The sequence below is a fragment of the Lissotriton vulgaris genome, chromosome 1_1 (assembly GCF_964263255.1).
Source record: "Lissotriton vulgaris chromosome 1_1, aLisVul1.2, whole genome shotgun sequence".
Lineage (NCBI taxonomy): Eukaryota > Metazoa > Chordata > Amphibia > Caudata > Salamandridae > Lissotriton > Lissotriton vulgaris.
Genome location: NC_141685.1, coordinates 2,029,380,529 through 2,029,400,210, shown reverse-complemented (window position 1 = coordinate 2,029,400,210; position 19,682 = coordinate 2,029,380,529). Strand labels below are relative to the sequence as shown.

Here is a 19,682-nt window from a genome sequence, read left to right as displayed (position 1 = left end):
AATTAACATGGAGAAAACACGTTTTGGGACCCCCCTTTTTTCTCGACCCCACTTGCCGAATTACGCCGAAACTTTTAAGATAGGAGCTGACTGGAGAAAAGAAGTTTTGAAAAATTTTGCAAAGATTCGTCAACCGGCGCTAAAGTTATTGGGAAAACAAACATTTTTTTCCCATCGAAACTAGGTCCTAACTATAACTATCTACTGGCGACCACCAGTAAATAACATACATACACAAAGGATCAGTTAAAACATAACTGGAAGGCAGAAGTCCTGGATTCCTACAATTGGGGTTAATTTATTTCTAGGTAAAATAGCCTGTACAAGTGATCAAGGTGTTTGCCAAAACACGTTAACCTGCACTTGCTGCTGTGTGAAAATAAAAAAGAATTTACGAGTGCCTCCTCTCAGTTATGGATTAACTGATCTCTTGTGGAAGATTGGGTTAGAGGGAGTTCGTCTTTCCCCCATAGGCGTGTACTGATGTTGCCAGATGCTTGCTTTTCTTCAGCCGGTATGAGATACTATACCATGTCAAAAGGTCAGAATTTGAACTTGTGCATGTGTCATAGATTTGATATACAAAATGTATAATATATAAAAATTTCAAGTAGGAGCACACGTGGTCTATGTTGTCTTGGGGCATGCTACTATTACTACTATTAATTTGCACTACTAAGCAGCCTCTTGGGTGAATGGCAAAGTCTACACTGGCAACACTGACCCAAGGTACCAATCCTTAATATTTGATGTAGACTTTGCCTACCGGTACATGGAGATGTTCTACAGACCTATCTACTTACCAGACCTAGTTAACGATTCTGAATATAAGCCAGTTTTTGGTCAGAAACACCTACTATCTTTTATATCTTTACTGTAAGGATCTCGAAACCATTGAGCATTGAGATTTTCTGTGCTTTGGTTACTGTCCCATGGTACCTTCCAACACAATTGCCCCACACTCACAGGCAAGATGTTTCTGTCCCATGGTCCTACCAACATGACTGTCCTTCCCTTTCAGATAAGGTGTTACAGGTTGAGTGGTTCCTCAAAACCAGCTGCCCTGCTTTGTGACGTCAGAAACTTTTATTTCCTTTAGCGGTCTGTCAGGGGCCTCATGTTACTAACTCCGTAGGACATCTATATAACACATAGAGTAGACAATGCAGAGAGGCTGGGCTTTTAGGCAGGCATAGCATTGCAAGGAAAGTTAGATGGATTTGCCATTGCTTTTCCCATTGGCTAGCGGGATGAGCAGGGGTTTAGATGACATCACATGGCATCTTGTGATACAGAAAGTAATAACATACCTTAACAATTATTTGTGTGTAGTCACACTTCACATTCCACTGGCTCCAGCTGAAAGCAAAGGATGGTGAAAGAATAGCCAGTTGTTCGTATGCTGTCTTTTCCGTTTGTTCATCCTGCAATACAGAGGTATTGTTTAAATGAGCAGTCTTAAAAAGTGCCTTGGAATACTTGTCCAAAAATTCTTTATAGTAACAGACCAAATGTAACACAGAACAGATGTTTTCATTAAGCCTGTCTAAATAATCCAAGTGACATTTAGAATACTGAATCATAGTTTGTGTTCATGTTGAGTTCAGTGTTTTGAAATGTTACATGATAGTAGCGCATTTACAGAGTTGCACTAGCTACAATGGCCACAGGGAGATGTGACATCACTGTCAGTGCAACAGGTGAGAGATGCACCACGTAGGTAGCATATGAAGAAAGGAATACCTTTCTCTGAAAAATAGCGTTATGGTGGTATTTAAATCTTGCTTTGCAAAGAAGCACAGTCAAGACTGATGGCAAAAAAAGTATTCGTTTAATTTAAACATATATATGGTACCATCAGGACCAAGTAGGTACAATCCCACATATGTGGGATATATCAACTGAAGAAATGATTGTATTTGAAGTATTTAAACTTTGGGTGACGAAGAACTATGAAAATAGTGCTATACATGTATGGCTTAAATATATATATATTACTTACTGGCGGTCGCCAGTAGGTAGTTATAGTTAGGACCTAGTTTCCATAGGAAATCCACAACATTCTATTTAGAATAACTTTGGCGCCGGTTGACGAATCTTCACGACATTCTCAAAGAAGATGGGGCGCTCCGCACCCCTCCTTCCCTGAAAGTTTCAGGGTGATTCGTGAAGTTGGGGCCGAGAAAAAAGGGGGTCTCAAAACATGTTTTCCCCATGCAATTTTCCATAGGGTTCTTTAAGTGAGGCTACAGCCCGAACTGCTGAACGGAATTACACCAAATTTGGCAAAAAGGTATAGTTTGGTTTGCAGATAAATGGTGTAAATCCGTTTAGTAGTTCCTTAGAAAATCAAAAGTAAAATCATAGATATATATCTGAAGTTGTACCATACGCGTACCGTCCGAGGACAGTACGCGTACCATTAAGAGCACAAGATGCATGTTAAATGGCTAAAAATTGTCCGTCAACACTCCAAACCAGGAAGTGTTGGCAGCCATCTTGTGCCTCGGTAGAACCGAGGCACAAGAAAACAGAAAAAGAAACGCGAAAAATGCGAAAAAGAGGGCAGGGTAGAAACACCCTGACCCACTAGGCCTGCTTAGGGGGTCCCACAAGGACACGGAAGGCCCCCCCCCCCAAAAAACACACCTGACGACCCCCATATGCATACTGGTGGTTCCTGGCCCCCTAGGTCTGCTCAAGGGGTCCCACAAGGAACCCCAAGGCCAACATTTTTTTTCCGAAAAAATCCCGGGATACCCTGCCGATCCCCAAAAAAACATTAAGGCACCACTCTGCAAATGCGCCCCTGGTGAGTTTGCAGAGGGGGAAATAATTCCCCTTGAATACTGAGGGTCCCTTGGGGCCAAATAGCCCACCAGGAACCTCCAATATGCGCCAGGGGGCCGCCTTGCAGAGACGTGTAAAGAGGCCAAGCCCTTTTTACACCTCTCTGCAATGCAGCCCCCTGGCGCATACTGGAGTTTCCTGGTGGGCTAGTTGGCCCCCCAGAGACCCCCAGTATTCAAGGGGAATTAGTTCCCCCTCTGCAAACACGCCAGGGGGCTGCCTTGCAGAGACGTGTGAAGAGGCCAAGCCCCTTTATACACCTCTCTGCAACGCAGCCCCCTGGCGCATACTGGAGGTTCCTGGTGGGCTAGTTGGCCCCCAGGGACCCCCAGTATTCAATGGGAATTAGTTCCCCTCTGTAATTTTGCAGAGGGGGAAATAATTCCCCTTGAATACTGGGGGGGTCCCTGGGGGCCAAGTAGCCCACCAGAAACCTCCAGTATGCACCAGGAGCTGCCTTGCAGAGACGTGTAAAGAGGCCATGCCTCTTTTTACACCTCTCTGCAACGCAGCGCCCTGGCGCATACTGGAGGTACCTGGTGGGCTAGTTGGCCCCCAGGGACCCCCAGTATTCAAGGAAAATTAGTTCCCCCTCTGCAAACGCGCCAGGGGGCTGCATTGCAGAGACGTGTAAAGAGGCCACGCCCCTTTTGAAACCTATCGGCAACGCAGGACCCTGGCGCAAACGGGAGCTTCCTGGTGGGCTAGTTGGCCCCCAGGGACCCCCAGTATGCAAGGGGAATTGGTTCCCCTCTGCAAACGCGCCAAGGGGCTGCGTTGCAGAGAGGTGTAATGAGGTCATGCCCCTTTTTACACCTCTCTGCAACGCAGCCCCCTGGCACATACTGGAGGTTCCTGGTGGGCTAATTGGCCCCAGGGACCCCCAGTATGCAAGGGTAATTAGTTCCACCTCTGCAAACGCGCCAGGGGGCTGCGTTGCAGAGAGGTGTAAAAAGGGGCATGGGCTCATTACACCTCTAAAATCAGCCTAACTACAAATTCCGATTTACTCACCTGTTATCAGGAGAGACATCAGTGCTACATCTTTCAGCTCACTACTGATCCTGAAAAGTAATTCTAACCATACTTACAGTAACTTGAATTTCCTTCCATAGGCTAACATTGACTGGTTTAACTTGGAAATTCTTCTAAGTGTGGAGTTTTGGAACTAAAAAAAATTCCTCAAAAATCAGCCAAACTACGAATTCCGAATTACTCACCTGTTATCAGGAGACAACTCAGTGCTGCATTTTCAGCCCACTACGGATCCTGAAAAGTAATTCTAATCGTAGTTACAGTAACTTGAATTTCCTTCCATAGGCTAACATTGACTGGTTTCACTTGGAAATTCTTCTAAGTGTGGAGTTATGGAACTTAAAAAAATTCCTTTAAAATCAGTCGAACCACAAATTCCGATTTACTCACTTGTTATCAGGAGAGACCTCAGAGCTGCATCTTTCAGCTCACTACTGTCCCTGAAAAGTAATTTTAACCGTACTTACCAGTAACTTGAATTTCCTTCCATAGGATATCATTGCCTCCTATATAATATATATATATATATATATATATATATATATATATATATATATATATAAAAATATAAAATAAATGAATATTACAATTTCAATATTTTAAAAACCTTTTTTTTCAATTTATATAAAAAATATGGTAATGTAATTCAAAAAGTAAAATATCTAAAAATAAATACTTTCAAACAATGTAATGTAGTAAATCAGTATAAAAAAATAACAATAATTTAAAAATGATCATTTACAAAACCTTTGAAATTCACTGAAAAACCCATAGGTTTCAGCCATGTTATGGTTAGGAATTAGCATTTAAAAAACCTTAGAAATTCACTGAAAAAAACCATAGGTTTCAGCCACGTTATAGTGAGAAATTAGTATTTAAAAGACCTTAGAAATTCACTGAAAAAACCATAGGTTTCACACATGTTATAGTTAGCTGGACATTTCACTCATACAAAACCAATGAAATTCCCCCGTTATAGTTAGTTCAGCTAACTATAGCTCGCGCGCCCGCAATGCACTGCTGATGACGTCACATATTACATCACTCATGACATGGTCAGTGACATCACTCAGGCCATTACTGATGACATCTCAAATGACATCACTGATGACATCATCCATGTGAAAGAGTGGCAGACCTCCTCTCAGCGTAATATAACCTTTGATACACACATTCAAAAATAGAAACTAAAATATTAAAAAAAATGGAGATACCAATACCAGTTGCAACAACCTATTCAGTAATTTCACCATCTACATACACATCCACTCATTCACCAACAGTTCTATATAGTCACTCATACATATGTACTCATACACCTATACATCCTGTTACACACCGACACTCATCCATAGAGTTACTCACACACATACTCACACATGCAAATAAACTATCAAACATCCATTTATTTGCATATACAGCTATACACACACCACTACACTTACTTTTACAGAACAGTACACATACTCTCTTAAACAATCACTTATAGAAACACATACTTATTTATACAGGAACTCTTCCAATCTCTCACTCTCACATATAATCACTTATATACATCAATACTCACATATACTAGATTAAAACATATGTAGTTACTCATAAAGATACTATTGAGACAATCATTCACTCACTAACACACCCATACGCACACTCATCCACCCATACAGTCCTGCACACATGCTGTCTTCAAAACACATACGAACAGTGAGTCACTCATTCATGCATCTATGCGCTAATTAATACTCCCCACAGAACTATACAGACACTCATACTGATACTCAAAAAACCAACTAATAACTCATTTAGACACTCATGTAGCTACTCACCAACCCATGCAGCCACTTATAGACCGTGAGACACTGATACAGATATTTACATATGTTCAGGAAGAAATTGAAAACGATATTGTTTCCTAAATAAATATTCCCCCTTTTTCTGCCCTCAGGTTCGCCTTCAAGATTTTAGCGCGGGGATGCCCTCGGGTCACCAGGCGCTGTACAAATCGCTAAAATAAATAAATAAATAAATAAACATTACTCGCTAATACATGTATTCACTAAGATACACTTAATAAGTCAGATATGCAATCACTTTTACAAAAAAAAATATCCATTTAGACACTTATTTAGCCATTTATTCTTCCATCGACCTTTAGATATACATATATAAAAATATGTATTTTTCAGAAAGACACACATTCACTGGATGATGTCATGAGTAATGTCATTTGAGATGTCATCAGTGATGTCATGAGTGATGTCACTGACCATGTCATGGGTGATGTAATATGTGATGTCATCAGCAGTGAATTGCGGGCGCGCGAGGTTTAGTTATCTGAACTAACTAGAACGGGGGAATTTCAATGGTTTTGTATGAGTGAAATGTCCAGCTAACTATAACATGTGTGAAACCTATGGTTTTTTCAGTGAATTTCTAAGGTTTTTTAAATGCTAATTCCTAACTATAACGTGGCTGAAACCTATGGTTTTTTCAGTGAATTTCTAAGGTTTTTAAAATGCTAATTCCTAACTATAATGTGCCTGAAACGTATGGTTTTTTCAGAGAATATATATATATATATATATATATGCTTGTGGCTCTTCCTACAAGGGTAACCTTTTCGTGTTTGATTTATACCGGCTGTCCCGGTCGGGTGAAGAGCCCTGCCAGAACTAAATGGACCTGTGCTGTAATCAACGAGAAACAGCATTCAAAGGGCAGGAAGGTCGTGTTCTTGAAGAAATACAGTGCAAGATGTAAAAACAGAGACTCTCTTCCTACCCACTGTGGCTTTATTATGAACATTTTCATCGCGTTGCAAGCCACTCACTGAAGATTAATTGTGGCACTACCTTGACCAGCAGGCTTAGCGCTGGCCAACGCCCACTGGGGCAGGTGATTGCATATTTAATGATTGTTGGAGGCTGCACGCAGTGATTATTCTGTGCCTCTGTCCCGGTCAGGTGAAGAGCCCTGCCAGAACTAAATGGACCTGTGCTGTAATCAACGAGAAACAGCATTCAAAGGGCAGGAAGGTCGTTTTTTTGGAAGAAACACAATGCAAGATGTAAAAACAGAGACTCTCTTCCTATATATATATATATGCAACAAATCCTCGAACCTCCATGCCGGCGGTGTGGCGAAAGAAGAAGCAGAACCCCTAGTTTCAGGCAAGATGTAAAATTTATTGGAAGCTTTCAATGACGCGTTTCGAGTACGATGTACTCTTGTTCACACACCGATAGAATAGTCAGCCTGTTTTTTTATATGCTTTTCCCTGACCCTTCCCATGGGCCACACCTCCAGTTGTACATCACATGACCAGATACATAAACATGGAAAAGGGTGCAATTGACTTGGATTTTGAAAACAGACAACTTTTCTTGGTGCAATTATCAAAAATGCAAAGTACATCCAAAATATTTTGTACTTTATAAATAACAATTAGAATTTGTTCATTTGAATTATATTGCGTCCATTAGCTCTAAAAATGAATAATGAAACATTTTTAAAATTATCATTTCATACCCTGAGGCATTGCAAACATTTTAAATCATGACTCTGACACATATTGTGACTGCTTGAATGCAGATTACCCAAATGCCGGGTTATTTAAGTGACTAGTGCCTAAATATATCTCCTACTGGCGGTCGCCAGTAGGTAGTTATAGTAAGGACCTATTTTCCATAGGAAATCCGCAACATTCTATTTGGAATAAATTTGGCGCCGGTTGATGAATCTTCGCAAAATTCTCAAAACTGGTGAGACGCTCCGGTCCGCTCCTATCCTAAAAGTCTCGGGGTGATTCATGAAGCGGGAGCCGAGAAAAAAGGGGGTCCCAAAACGTGTTTTGCCCATGCAATTTTCCATAGGAACCGTTCATCGTGGCTACAACCTGAAATGCTGAACGGGATTACACCAAATTTGGCATAGAGGTAGTCCTTGGTTCAGACTCGTGCCTTTTGCTTAAATGGTGTAAATCCGTTCAGTAGTTCTTGAGAAAATTACAATTAAAAGTACATGTATATCTATGGTCTTGGTAGATCCACGTTTCCTGAGCGCACACTAAACGCACCGTCCCGATCACGCGCTGAATGCTAATTGGCTGTCAAGTGGTTGTCAACATTCGAAACGAGGAAGTGTTGGCAGCCATTTTGTGCCTCGGTAGAAGCGAGGATCTAGAAATTAGTGGAAGAAGTGTTCAAAACGTATAAAGGGGGCAGGTAAGAAATATTTTTACCCTCCAGACCTGCTTGGGGTCCCACAAGGAACGCTAGGGCCCCCAAAAAAAACTTTTCGGGTTGAAAAAATGGAGTAATGGGCACTGGGTGCATGGATCCGCCGTAAAATAAATAAAAATGAACCGCGGGCTCCAATGCTTGTTTAAAAATTAGCTACCAGGGAGGGCCAAATCCCGGGGTCTAAAATATTACTTTTGAAGGGGGTTCAGTGGGGCCCTGTAGCCCGGGGACCGCCATTTCTCGGTGCTATAAAATAAATGAGGGAGGGAGCTCAAAGGTCTGTCTAAGCCCGGGTATTACCACCCTCTGGGTCTTTTTATATTTTGGGAGGTGGGGCCGCGTGGTCTCCATTCTGGAGCAGTCAAAAGCCTTGGGGAACACCACTCCCCAGGAGCGGATGCTGATGTGTCTTGGGGTGCCTACCCCAGGGACACTGCTGTTTGCTATGGCAGGGCAGGATTTGAGGTTCCCGCTTTGTCATAGCAAACTTGAGGACATATTATCAAGTGCGATTTCGCCGCAATAAAAAAAAAGCTAAAAAAGCAGTGAAAATGATATCGCCCTATTTACTAGGCAACACTAAGACGCATTAACTCATGTTAGCAGCCGGTTTGCTAATGGCTCGCCTCATATCTCCAATGAGTTGCAATGTAGACGTTTCCAGTGGCAAGGTAGGTGTTCCTATGAGAATATAACATGGAAGAGGGAGGTATAACAACAGCGTTGTATTTACAAGGCGGCCCTGGATTTGAGGACCAATAGCAAAACTCTTGGTAATTGCGGTTTATGTCGGATCCTAACATCTGTTCTGAAGTAGACTTAAGCATGTTTAGTATGCGAGGTGGATTGATATGTTAAGTCCACAGTCTTATATTAACAAGATTTTCACTTGCAAGCATGAATTATTGCTGTATTTCTCGCGATATTCGGGGCATATTTACAAGGACAACGTTACAATTATCGTTGCTTCATCGTTAAGGAGGTGCCGCTGAAGCTGCCATAGTGGGCTTAATAATAGGCTTTTGAGAATTTTTGGTAATTCCAATAGAAGCCCAGGTGTACACCAGAACATTTTGACTCTGTCCTTGTAAATATGCCCATTACAGACTTCTAATTTTACCGTAAAAAATAAATCACCTACTACTCATTTTTATTCTTCCTCGGGATCCCATCCCATGGGGGTATATTCAACATTGGGTACTGTGGATGGACTGCCAATGTCCCTACGATGCCAGTCAGCTCCCTGCGTCCTTCGGAAGCCACCATTACTTTTCCACACGTGGACCTGCTAATATACAGCTCCCCCTGGGATACAGCATTTTGCTTTGCATTTTAAAAGAGAGAGTAGGTTTTCGTGTTCTTTCTTTCAAAATGCAAACCAAGTTTGCTATGGCAGGGCGGCAGCTTCGGCTGTCATCCTGCCGTAGCAAACAGCAGTTTTGAAAAATCTTCCGGTAAGACAACAAAGGTTTTTGAAGTCCATTATCGCCGTTTTAGCTGTAGTTTGCTGCTGTTAAAGCAGCAATAATTTTAACACCGTCCTTGTAAATATGCCCCTAAGTTTTGGAATGTCGACAATCCTGTCTCCCATTTAAATAGGCACAAAGTATTTAGTGAAGTGCACACTGTGAATCGTGAAGCAACAGTGTCTGATTGTGATCAATAAATAATTGCCCATTGTTGAGTACAGAGTAGGCAAATTGTACATGGGGTTTTGTTACGTCAGTGGCTATTCCTCGAACCTTCTCCTGAGGTTAATTCAAAGAGCTGTGTACTTCTTTTGCTCATAATGTACATAGTTTTCTGTCGTCTCAGTTTACTTTCCCCTCTGTCATGTAGAGGATCCTGGGTAAATATAACAGCTTCTGTACAGCCAGTACCTTTCAACCCTACCCCCAAACTGCTTACTGCCTGTTACCATAGTAACAGTTCATGGAACACTTAACCGAGCACACAGTTCACAAGTTCACCATACAATGTTGCTAATCAAAAGAGCAAGTGTGCTGGACTTTTGTTTCTATAGGAACCGTTAATCGCAGCTACAGACTCTGGTAAAGAGTTCACCTCAGTATTATACTTCTAGTTATAAACATAATTTCTACTTTTTAATTTTTAAATCTTTTCTAAGCATATGATTATTACACTAAATAATAGTGAAATGTTGTCAGAAAAAGAAGACGTATAAACTCAGTATTTTTTTAATTAACTTTTATTAAAACAAAAACAAATAAATAGAAACGTAACTTTAACATAACAGTATAATGAACAAAATGTGAGATGGACTCCAATGGTAGGAGTGTAGGTAACCTGCAAAACAAAAATGAAAATAAGTCTTTAAAATTAGATCGTTGTGATTGAATGATGTGAGAGATTACATGTTTACGAAAGGCAAGATTGTTTTTTCTCACATGCACACTCAGGGTAGTGCACCCTACCCCTCCCAGAGAATCACCCTCAACAGGAGTCTGTAGGGCAGCACTGCTTGTAGGCTTAGGCCTATCTTATGGTATAGATGGTATTTAAAATGAGACCGAGATGTGAGTGAATGAGGTCAAAGATCACAAATTAACATAACAGTTGGCAATATTGCTTATTCGCACGTGTGCAGTGTGCCTGATACATCCCACCCCTCTCATAAGCCTGCGCTGAAGAGGTGTCTGTAGGGAAGTACCTGCTGTGTCAGATCTACAGTATGGTCCAGCAGGTCTTTAAAATGATTCAGAGATGAGACAGAATTAGGTGAGAGATCACATCATTATGCAAAACAATATTGTTTATTTGCAGCGCGTTTAATCGGAGGCATTGTGTATCTAGGCCGCTCTGCTTACCTTTTGGAAACACTGTTTTCAGCAGAGCTCACAACTTGAAGTCTGCTTTGGTTCTATACTGCAGACTGTATTAAATTCCGCCTTGATTTATTTATGTACAGAGTGGACAGCAGCGTCCATAACTTGAAAAGAGGAAGAGAAACAATGTCAGAGAGAGGGAGAGAGAGAAAGAGAGAAAAAACAACATTGAAAGTGTGAGAGAGAGAGAGAGAGAAAGTAATAGATGGAGCAGGAGAGGTAGTGTTGATACTGGAGAAAATCTTCGTAGCTCACATCTTTGCCTCCGGTGTGTTTCCAAGCACGTCCGGTTCATAGTGCACCCTCAAGTTTAGTGATCTGAAAGATAGTATAGAGTTAGTAATAGCAGAGTACATACAACTACACACATACTTTTCTGCGTTCTGCCTTTGGACACTCAGGATACTGTATTACATCAACTTCCACTACAAGGAGGTGTCTGTGCGCTCTTTTTCTCCCAGAGAACTATACCCATGCACTCCCACTGCATAGCAGTGAGTTCTCATTACTGTGTACCGAGACTGTTGACTCCCAGTGTCCGGAGGTGAGTGCCCTTTCTTGCGCACTAAGACTGTTGCAACCTATCCACTCCCACTGCCCGGAGGTAATTGTAAATTCGTATGCAGTCAACTTGCTGCACACTACCCAGTCTCTCCGCCCACAGGTGACTTCTCGTTGCTTCGGAAACCATCTTCTTTGCTCACCTTGTGCCACTGGCGTGATTCAAAGAGGGTCCACCACGTGTCGAAGCAGCCTTTTTATCCGTTGTTACGATGGCCACGCATCATCGCAGAATCCTCAAACGTTGAGCTTTGGAGGTGTTGGGAGGGGAACGCCAATTTGCGAAACACAACCTGTTACATAAAAAGGACAATAGGATTGTGCGTCATTTCTTTATCAAAGGAGAGGGGAAGTGAGAGACTGACTGAGAAGAATATTCGCAGCTCACCTTTCTGTCACCGGTGTGTCTTCCACAACGCGCCTGGACATAGTGCACCTTGAAGCTCTACATCTAAATGATAGTAAAAGAAAGATGTTATGATTGGTAATTGTTACAATCTTAATGTGGAGTAGAATAGCATCGCCCTTTCACACACCTTCCTTCCCGCATTAAAAATACAACTATTTGTACAGTTCCATCTTGTTTAATGGGCTTCGATTTATGAAGAATTAGTAGAGTAGTAATGTTTTCCATCTTGTTATAGAAAACAAGTGGTGCGCAGTGATCCACGTGGTTTCAATCATCACGAGCGACAGACTTTTGACAGACTATAAAAACTTTCCTGCTATAGAAAAAAAATACAACTGCAATAAGATATGGTATATAGGACTGTGTTAGCCTAAATCGCTGCGTCGCCCTTTTGTATCCAGTCTGCTATACCCCATATACTCTCTCCGCTGCGCACCAAGTCCTCACTGCTCACCTTTTCGAGGACAGGGTACGCTCTACATCATGCAGTCCCGGTCTGCCACTAAGAAGTCTCACATTTGGTGTTGAGTCTTGATATCACTATGGCAGAGGACATACTTGTGCACCTATCTTCATTGCAGGTCCTCACCCGCTCAGTCCTTGCGTTACCTCTAACTCAGTGACCAAAGAGGCCACGCACGTGGTGGTGGGGCCCCCTGTTTGGTAGTTTGGCCCTACATGCGGCGTCCAAACCACCAGGACGGCCATCACAGCGCTTGCGATGGGAGCAACTCTAAAATGGCGTAGAGCACGTGCGCCCCGTCCTTTTTATTGGTAGGGTCACGTGTGTTGTGACGCATGTGCTGGATGGGTGCGGTGTGGGTATATACCAGGCATGAGCGAGTGTGTGTGTGCTGTTCTGACAACTAGACCTGGAACTAAGAATTCACTACAATGGAAATCTGGGCCATGTAGCGTAGTTGTGTTTTCCTGGAAGCGTAAGCGGAGTGGGCTGGACTGACGTATGGCAGTGCTGCGCAAGGCTATGAATGATGTCTCAAGAGCTATGGGTGTGCTTCCGTTGTGAGCTATATGAGAAATGAACTGATTTGGGTGTCTGTGTTGTAGTGCTGCCGTCACCCGGGTCTTACACGTAAATGTGTCATTATGTCTGTAAAGTCCCACAACATAGCCAACATGGAAGGTACGGGGAATCACTAATCCAACATCTTTCCATAGTTGCACACATAAAAGATGGTGGACACAACGCATTTCTGCGAATATGAATGTTTGTTGCATATTTAGTGGAGTGTTGTAGCTGTAGTAATACAGGGCTATGAAAGCTTTAGGTTGCAGTTTTTGGCACATGAAGGGCAGCTAATATATATATACGTATGTGGTCATTCGGGTATTCTGTCGAACTTGATGCTGGAAATTAGTGTTCGAGGCTCGGAGTCGTGTCCACATCCTGTTTTTGTAGAGAAATGACATAATCTACGTGTGCCTGAAAATGTACTGTAAGTTCAGTGCTCATGTAGATTGCTGATATAGTTTTTGGTTGAGTTCGCACTATATAAATATGCTATAAAAAAAAACATCTAGCAATAGCACACACTTATAAATTTAATATACACTTTGTTTGGAGTATTGTAATGGTCCAGTTTGTACGTTTGTATTTGTAGAATGAGCGAGCGAAGGTTATATAATCGAAGTTTTTGTTACTGGCAGAGGTAAGCTGGTTGCTTACGCTATTTACAGCACAATATATTGTGGTAGGGCGCATGAGCAGCATTTTACAAACATAATAAATACACAGACATAGATAGATAGTTAAAGTGGGTACGGGCAAGTGTGCTTGACTCCATTTTATTATGTTGCAGTTGGTAACAAGTAGAATAGTATTCATGATATCATACACAGATTTTCAATCATAAACGGTTTATGACTTCTACTGTACAAAGGTAGGAGCACTATATGTGAAATAATACACAGAAGATTCTATTGTAAAGGGTTCATGAGTTGTGGTGCACTGAGGTAGGGGCGGTTTGTGTGGAGCCTGCAATGATGCGTGGTTCAGGCAGGCCGCACTGGTATGAATGTCTTTTGACTACTGGTTTTTGCCTTAATAAGGCCACTTGGCGATTATTTATGGTGTACTGAGTTAGTGGTACGTCTGGTGTTTAGAGTGTGCTCACCCTGCGATGATGTGTGGTCTGAACGGGATGCACTCAAACATTGACTGTTGCATAATGAACTGCATGAACTTTGAGGGGAAAAAAAAATATTCCATTGATGGTTATCAATTGCTCAGCAAACTAGGTCTACTGATTGCTCCCCATAACAAATTAAACGATTGCACTTCACGCAGTGCATTCTAACTTTCTCAAAATGGGGACCTATTTCTGGTGGCGATGTTGAAGGTGATGCCCCAGAGGTACTTGGTAATGCCGGTGGTGGAGGTACAGTTTGGCACAGACTTCTACATTCTTTGTGAGCATAGTTCACAGGATGCAGGGATTGAAGGTGCCTGCGCATACTAGCAGTGCCACAGGAGTATTTTTTGTGTCTGCCTTACATAAATTGAGGCTGAATTCAATGCTGTCTGTGGTATGGATCCAAAGCTGAATTCAAGTTGTGGACTCTACTGTCCACAGTGTACATGGAAGGCAGTAGTAAGCACAGTTATAGAAGAATGCTTTTTTTCACTTTTTTTCACTTATTTTAACAAAATCTGAATACATACAGTATAATTGTCTCTGCATTAAGTAAATCAAGGCTGAATTCCCTACTGTCCGTAGTGTAGATGCAATGCTGAAATAAAGTTGTAAACCTTGCTGTCCGCAGTGTAGATCTTAGGCTGGACTACATCATGTTTAATCATGATTGAAATAACAGATGAAACATGTACAGAATACATTGTCGAAATATGTATGTTTCAGGGACATTATAGTTCAAATTGTGACCTGTGTTGTCCGCAGTGTAGACTGTCATTAAGTGTGCCTTTGCACTTGCAGCGTGAAATTTATTATTCAACTAAATCTATAAGTGATATAAAAGAGGTTTTTGAAGGAAGGCTACTAAAGGGATATTGTGTAGGTTTGATAGGTGTTATACTTAGGGGCCTATTAGGATGGTGGACGGACCTGCGTCCGTCCGCCACCCCAGAGGAGGAGGGACCGTCCGCAGGGGCAGGGGCGGTTCCTCCGTGCTAATTAGGATGTGACCGCCACCCTGGCGGTCACATCCTGTATTTTTAACATTGCGGCAGGTGCTGCTTGAAGCAGCACACGCCGCAATGTAAAAAAATAAGATGTTTTCCTTTGCGTGCACGAAGCTGCAGGCACCGCGTGGTGCCTGCCGCTTCATGCACACAAAGGCAGGGGGGTACCATAGGTACCCCCCATGTGCACCCCCCCATTCCACATTCACCCCTGGGGGCCCGCAACGGGCCCCCAAAGTAAACACCGTATGTCTTTCCACGGTGGAAATACCGCTGTGGAAAGGCATAGGACCGGCTCCATCCTAAAATGCTTGGCGGTGTCTGATAGACACCGCCAGCCAAGTTAGAGCTTTTCCGCCGCAGTCGGAAGGCGACCGTGGCAGAAAAGCGGCGGACTGAAAAAAGATGCCCCAGCCATCCTAATCTCTCTTTTCTCAGAGGATGCGGATTATCCGAAATCCTAGTGAGCCCCTTAGTTTGGTTTACACTGAGTTAGTGACACCTGAAACAACAAAGTTCTGTGGAGCCTGTGATGATGCGTGGTGTGGGCAGGCCGTACTGATAGTAAAGTTTTTTGTCTTGTGAATTCTGCCACGTGGCGATGATTTTTGGTGCACTGAGTTACAAGTACCTTTGGCGTTTAGCGTGTACCTACCCTGCGATGATGCGTGGTCGGGGGCACATTAATTGGAGTAATGTCTTTTGTAGATTGAATTTAGCATGATTTCCATTTAAAAGTGATAGTATAACTCATTGCTGACAAAAAACTGTTCACTCTTCTTTGCGATGATTTATGGTGCACTGAGTTACTAGTATCTTTGGCGCTGAGCTTGTACGTGCCCTGCGATAATGCGTGGTCCATGGGGGCCTCATTAGGACCAATTTCTTTTGTCTGTTGAATTCTGCCTGAATACGGCCATGTGGCGAAGAATCATGGTACACTGAGTTAGTAATACCTTTGGTACTGAGTCCACAGACACGCCGTCGAACTCTGGAACCTGCTCGACACATCACCACCAGACGTCGTGTTCCTCACTGAAACATGGATGAACGCCTCCTCTGCCCCCGACATTGCCATCGCCATCCCGGAAGGATACAAGATCATCAGGAGGGACCGCGTCAACCAGACTGGAGGAGGCATCGCCATCGTTAACAAGAACACCATCCGCATCACGACGGACGCCGACGACACCTACACCGCCGCCGAACACCTCCACTTCCAGATTCACACCGACCCAAAGACAACCCTCAGAGGCACCGTCATCTACAGACCCCCGGGACCACGCACATAATTCAGCGAAGACATCACGGACTTCATCAGCCCACACGCCCTCCCCTCCGCCGACTACATCCTCCCAGGGGACCTCAACTTCCACCTGGAGAACAACAAGGACCGCAACACCGTCACCCTGCTGGACAACCTCGCCAACCTCGGACTCAAGCAACTGGTCAACACCCCCACCCACTACGCCGGCCACACGCTGGATCCCGTCTTCTCATCCAGCAAGCACATCGCCTTCAGCCACTCCACCGGACTTCACTGGACAGACCACAGCTGCGTCCACTTCAGCTTCAGAAAAACCACTACCCACCACCACCCGCTCCAGGTTCCTCACAGAAGCTGTAGCAAGATCACCGCCGACCAACTCACCACCTCCCTCAGCCAGAACCCACCTGCCAGCACACCGGACCCCAACGAAGCAGCCCGCAACTTCACGCAGTGGCTGACCGCCTGCGCCAACGACCTCGCACCACTGAAGAACCCTCCCAGCAAACCCAGAGGCAAGAAGGCCCCCTGGTTCACCGACAAACTCAAGGACTCCAAGAAGACCTGCCGCACCCTCGAGAAAGCCTGGCTCCTCGACCAGACCACTGACAACATAACCGCCCTCAAACACGCCACCCGCAAGCACCACCAGCTCATCCGCGCCACCAAGAAGAAATCACTGAAGGATCGACTGGACAACAAAGCCCGTGACAGCAAGAAACTCTTCAGCATCGTCAAGGAGTTCTCCAACCCCAGCACCGGCAACAACGACATCACCCCATTACAAGATCTCTGCGACTCACTCGCCTCGTTCTTCCACCGCAAGATTGCCGACATCCACAACAGCTTCGGCGCACCATCCTCGCACCCAACCGTCGAACCAACGCACCCCACCGCCACCCTTCGCACCTGGACCGCAGTGACCACCGAAGACACAGCCCGCACGATGAACACCATCCACTCCGGATCTCTGACTGACCCCTGGCCCCACCACGTCTTCAACAAGGCCGACTCCACCATCGCACCCCAACTCCGAGACGTCATCAACACCTCCTTCGACACCGCCACCTTCCCGGAGAGCTGGAAGCATGCCGATCTCAGCGCCCTACTGAAGAAACCAACAGCGGACCCCACCGACCTCAAAAACTTCCGCCCCATCTCGCTCCTCCCTTTTCCTGCCAAAGTCATCGAGAAGATTGCCAACAGACAGCTTGCCACCTTCCTCGAGACAAATGGATCCCTCGACCCCTCGCAGTCCGGTTTCAGAGCCAACCACAGCACCGAGACCGCCCTCATCGCAGCCACCGACGACATCCGAGCCCTTCTCGACAACGGGGAAACAGCGGCACTCATCCTCCTGGACCTCTCCGCCGCGTTTGACACTGTCTGCCACCGCACCTTAGTCCAACGCCTCAGCAACACCGGCATCCAAGGGAAGGCATTGAAGTGGATCATCTCGTTCCTCGCTGGAAGGACACAGAGAGTCCGCCTCCCCCCGTTTCGTTCCGAGGCCACCGAAGTCATCTGCGGCGTCCTGCAAGCATCATCACTCAGCCCCACCCTCTTCAACGTCTACATGAGACCTCTCGCAGCCATCGCACGCCAACACAACCTCAACATTATCTCCTACGCCGACGACACCCAGCTGATCCTCTCCCTCACCAAAGACCCGGACACTGCCAGAACCAGCCTCCATGAAGGGATGAAAGACGTCGCCGAGTGGATGAAGAACAGCCGCCTGAAACTGAACTCAGACAAGACGGAAGTCCTCATCCTAGGACCATCACCCTCTGCCTGGGACGACTCCTGGTGGCCCCCAGCCCTGGGCACCACACCCAAGCCTACAGACCACGCACGCAACCTGGGCTTCATCCTGGACTCCTCCCTCTCAATGACCAGACAAGTCAACGCCGTCTCCTCTTCATGCTTTCACACCCTCCGCATGCTCCGCAAGATCTTCCGATGGATCCCGATCGAAACCAGGAAGACGGTCACCCAGGCCCTCGTCACCAGCCGTTTGGACTACGGAAACACCCTCTACGTCGGAACCACAGCCAAGCTATAGAAAAGACTCCAACGCATCCAGAACGCCTCGCCCGACTCATCCTGGACATCCCTCAATGCAGCCACATCTCCGGCCACCTGAGGGACCTGCACTGGCTTCCCGTCAACAAGAGTATCACGTTCAGGCTCCTCACCCATGCACACAAGTCTCTCCACAACCTGGGCCCCAAGTACCTCAACGACCGCCTGACCTTCCACACGCCCACCCGCCAGCTACGGTCCGCTAGCCTCGCCCTTGCCGCCGTACCACGCATCCGAAGAGCCACCACAGGAGGCAGATCCTTCTCCTACCTGGCAGCCAAGACATGGAACTCCCTTCCCATCCACCTTCGGCTGACCCAGGACCACCTCGCCTTCAGGAGACAACTCAAGACCTGGCTGTTCGAGCAGTAGCGGCCCCCTTCCCCCAAGCACCTTGAGACCCTTCCGGGTGAGTAGCGCGCTATAAGTATTATGATTGATTGATTGGTACCTGAAGAACTCAGCGTGTGCGTACCCTGTGATGATTCGTGGTTCGGGCGGATCACACTGGTACAATGTCTCTTGCCTACTGGAATGCGTCATGTGCAATTCCCATTCCACCTGAATCATGAGCCCTCACTATGTAGATCGAAGGCAGTAGTCAGCACAGACATCAAGAAATTCTTTTTGTCGTATCCTTTAGCAAAATCTGAGGACATAAAGTACAATTATCTCTACCTTAAAAAAATCAAGGCTAAATTTCATGCTGTTTGAAGTATAGATCCAAAGCTGAATTGAAGTTGTGAACCCTGCTGTCAGCACTGTAGATTGAAGGCAGAAGTCAGCACAGATAGACAAATTATTTTTGTCACTTATTGTAACAAAATCTGAACACATACAGTGCAATTGTCTCTCCATTAAATAAATCAAGGCTGAATTCCCTACTGTCCGTAGTGTAGTTGCAAAGCTCAATTCAAGTTGTGAACCCTGCTGTCCGCAGTGTAGATCTAAGGCAGTAGTCGACACAAACATCGAGGAATGCTTTTTGTCACATACTTTAACAAAATCTGAAGACTGAGTACAATTGTCTCTGCCTTAAATACATAGAGACTGAATTCAATGTTGTTTGTGATGCTGATTCAAAACTGGTATAAAGTTGTGAACTCTACTGACCGCAGTGTAGATCGAAGGCAGAAGTCAGTACAGACATTGAGGAATGTTTTTTGTCGCATCCTTTAACAAAATCTGAGGACTGAGTACAATTGTCTCTGCCTTAATAATTCAAGAC

At 44.7% G+C, this 19,682-nt stretch overlaps 1 protein-coding gene across 1 annotated transcript in view; it reads right to left on the bottom strand.

The window, feature by feature from the left end:
• The window catches only part of DNAI7 (dynein axonemal intermediate chain 7), a 562,546-nt gene that overhangs the window by 49,952 nt on the left and 492,912 nt on the right, over positions 1 to 19,682 (bottom strand). Inside the window, exon 14 of the mRNA XM_086920321.1 lies at positions 1,311 to 1,424. Coding sequence (XP_086776447.1) covers positions 1,311 to 1,424 — 114 coding nt within the window. The remainder of the gene's footprint in view (positions 1 to 1,310; positions 1,425 to 19,682) is intronic.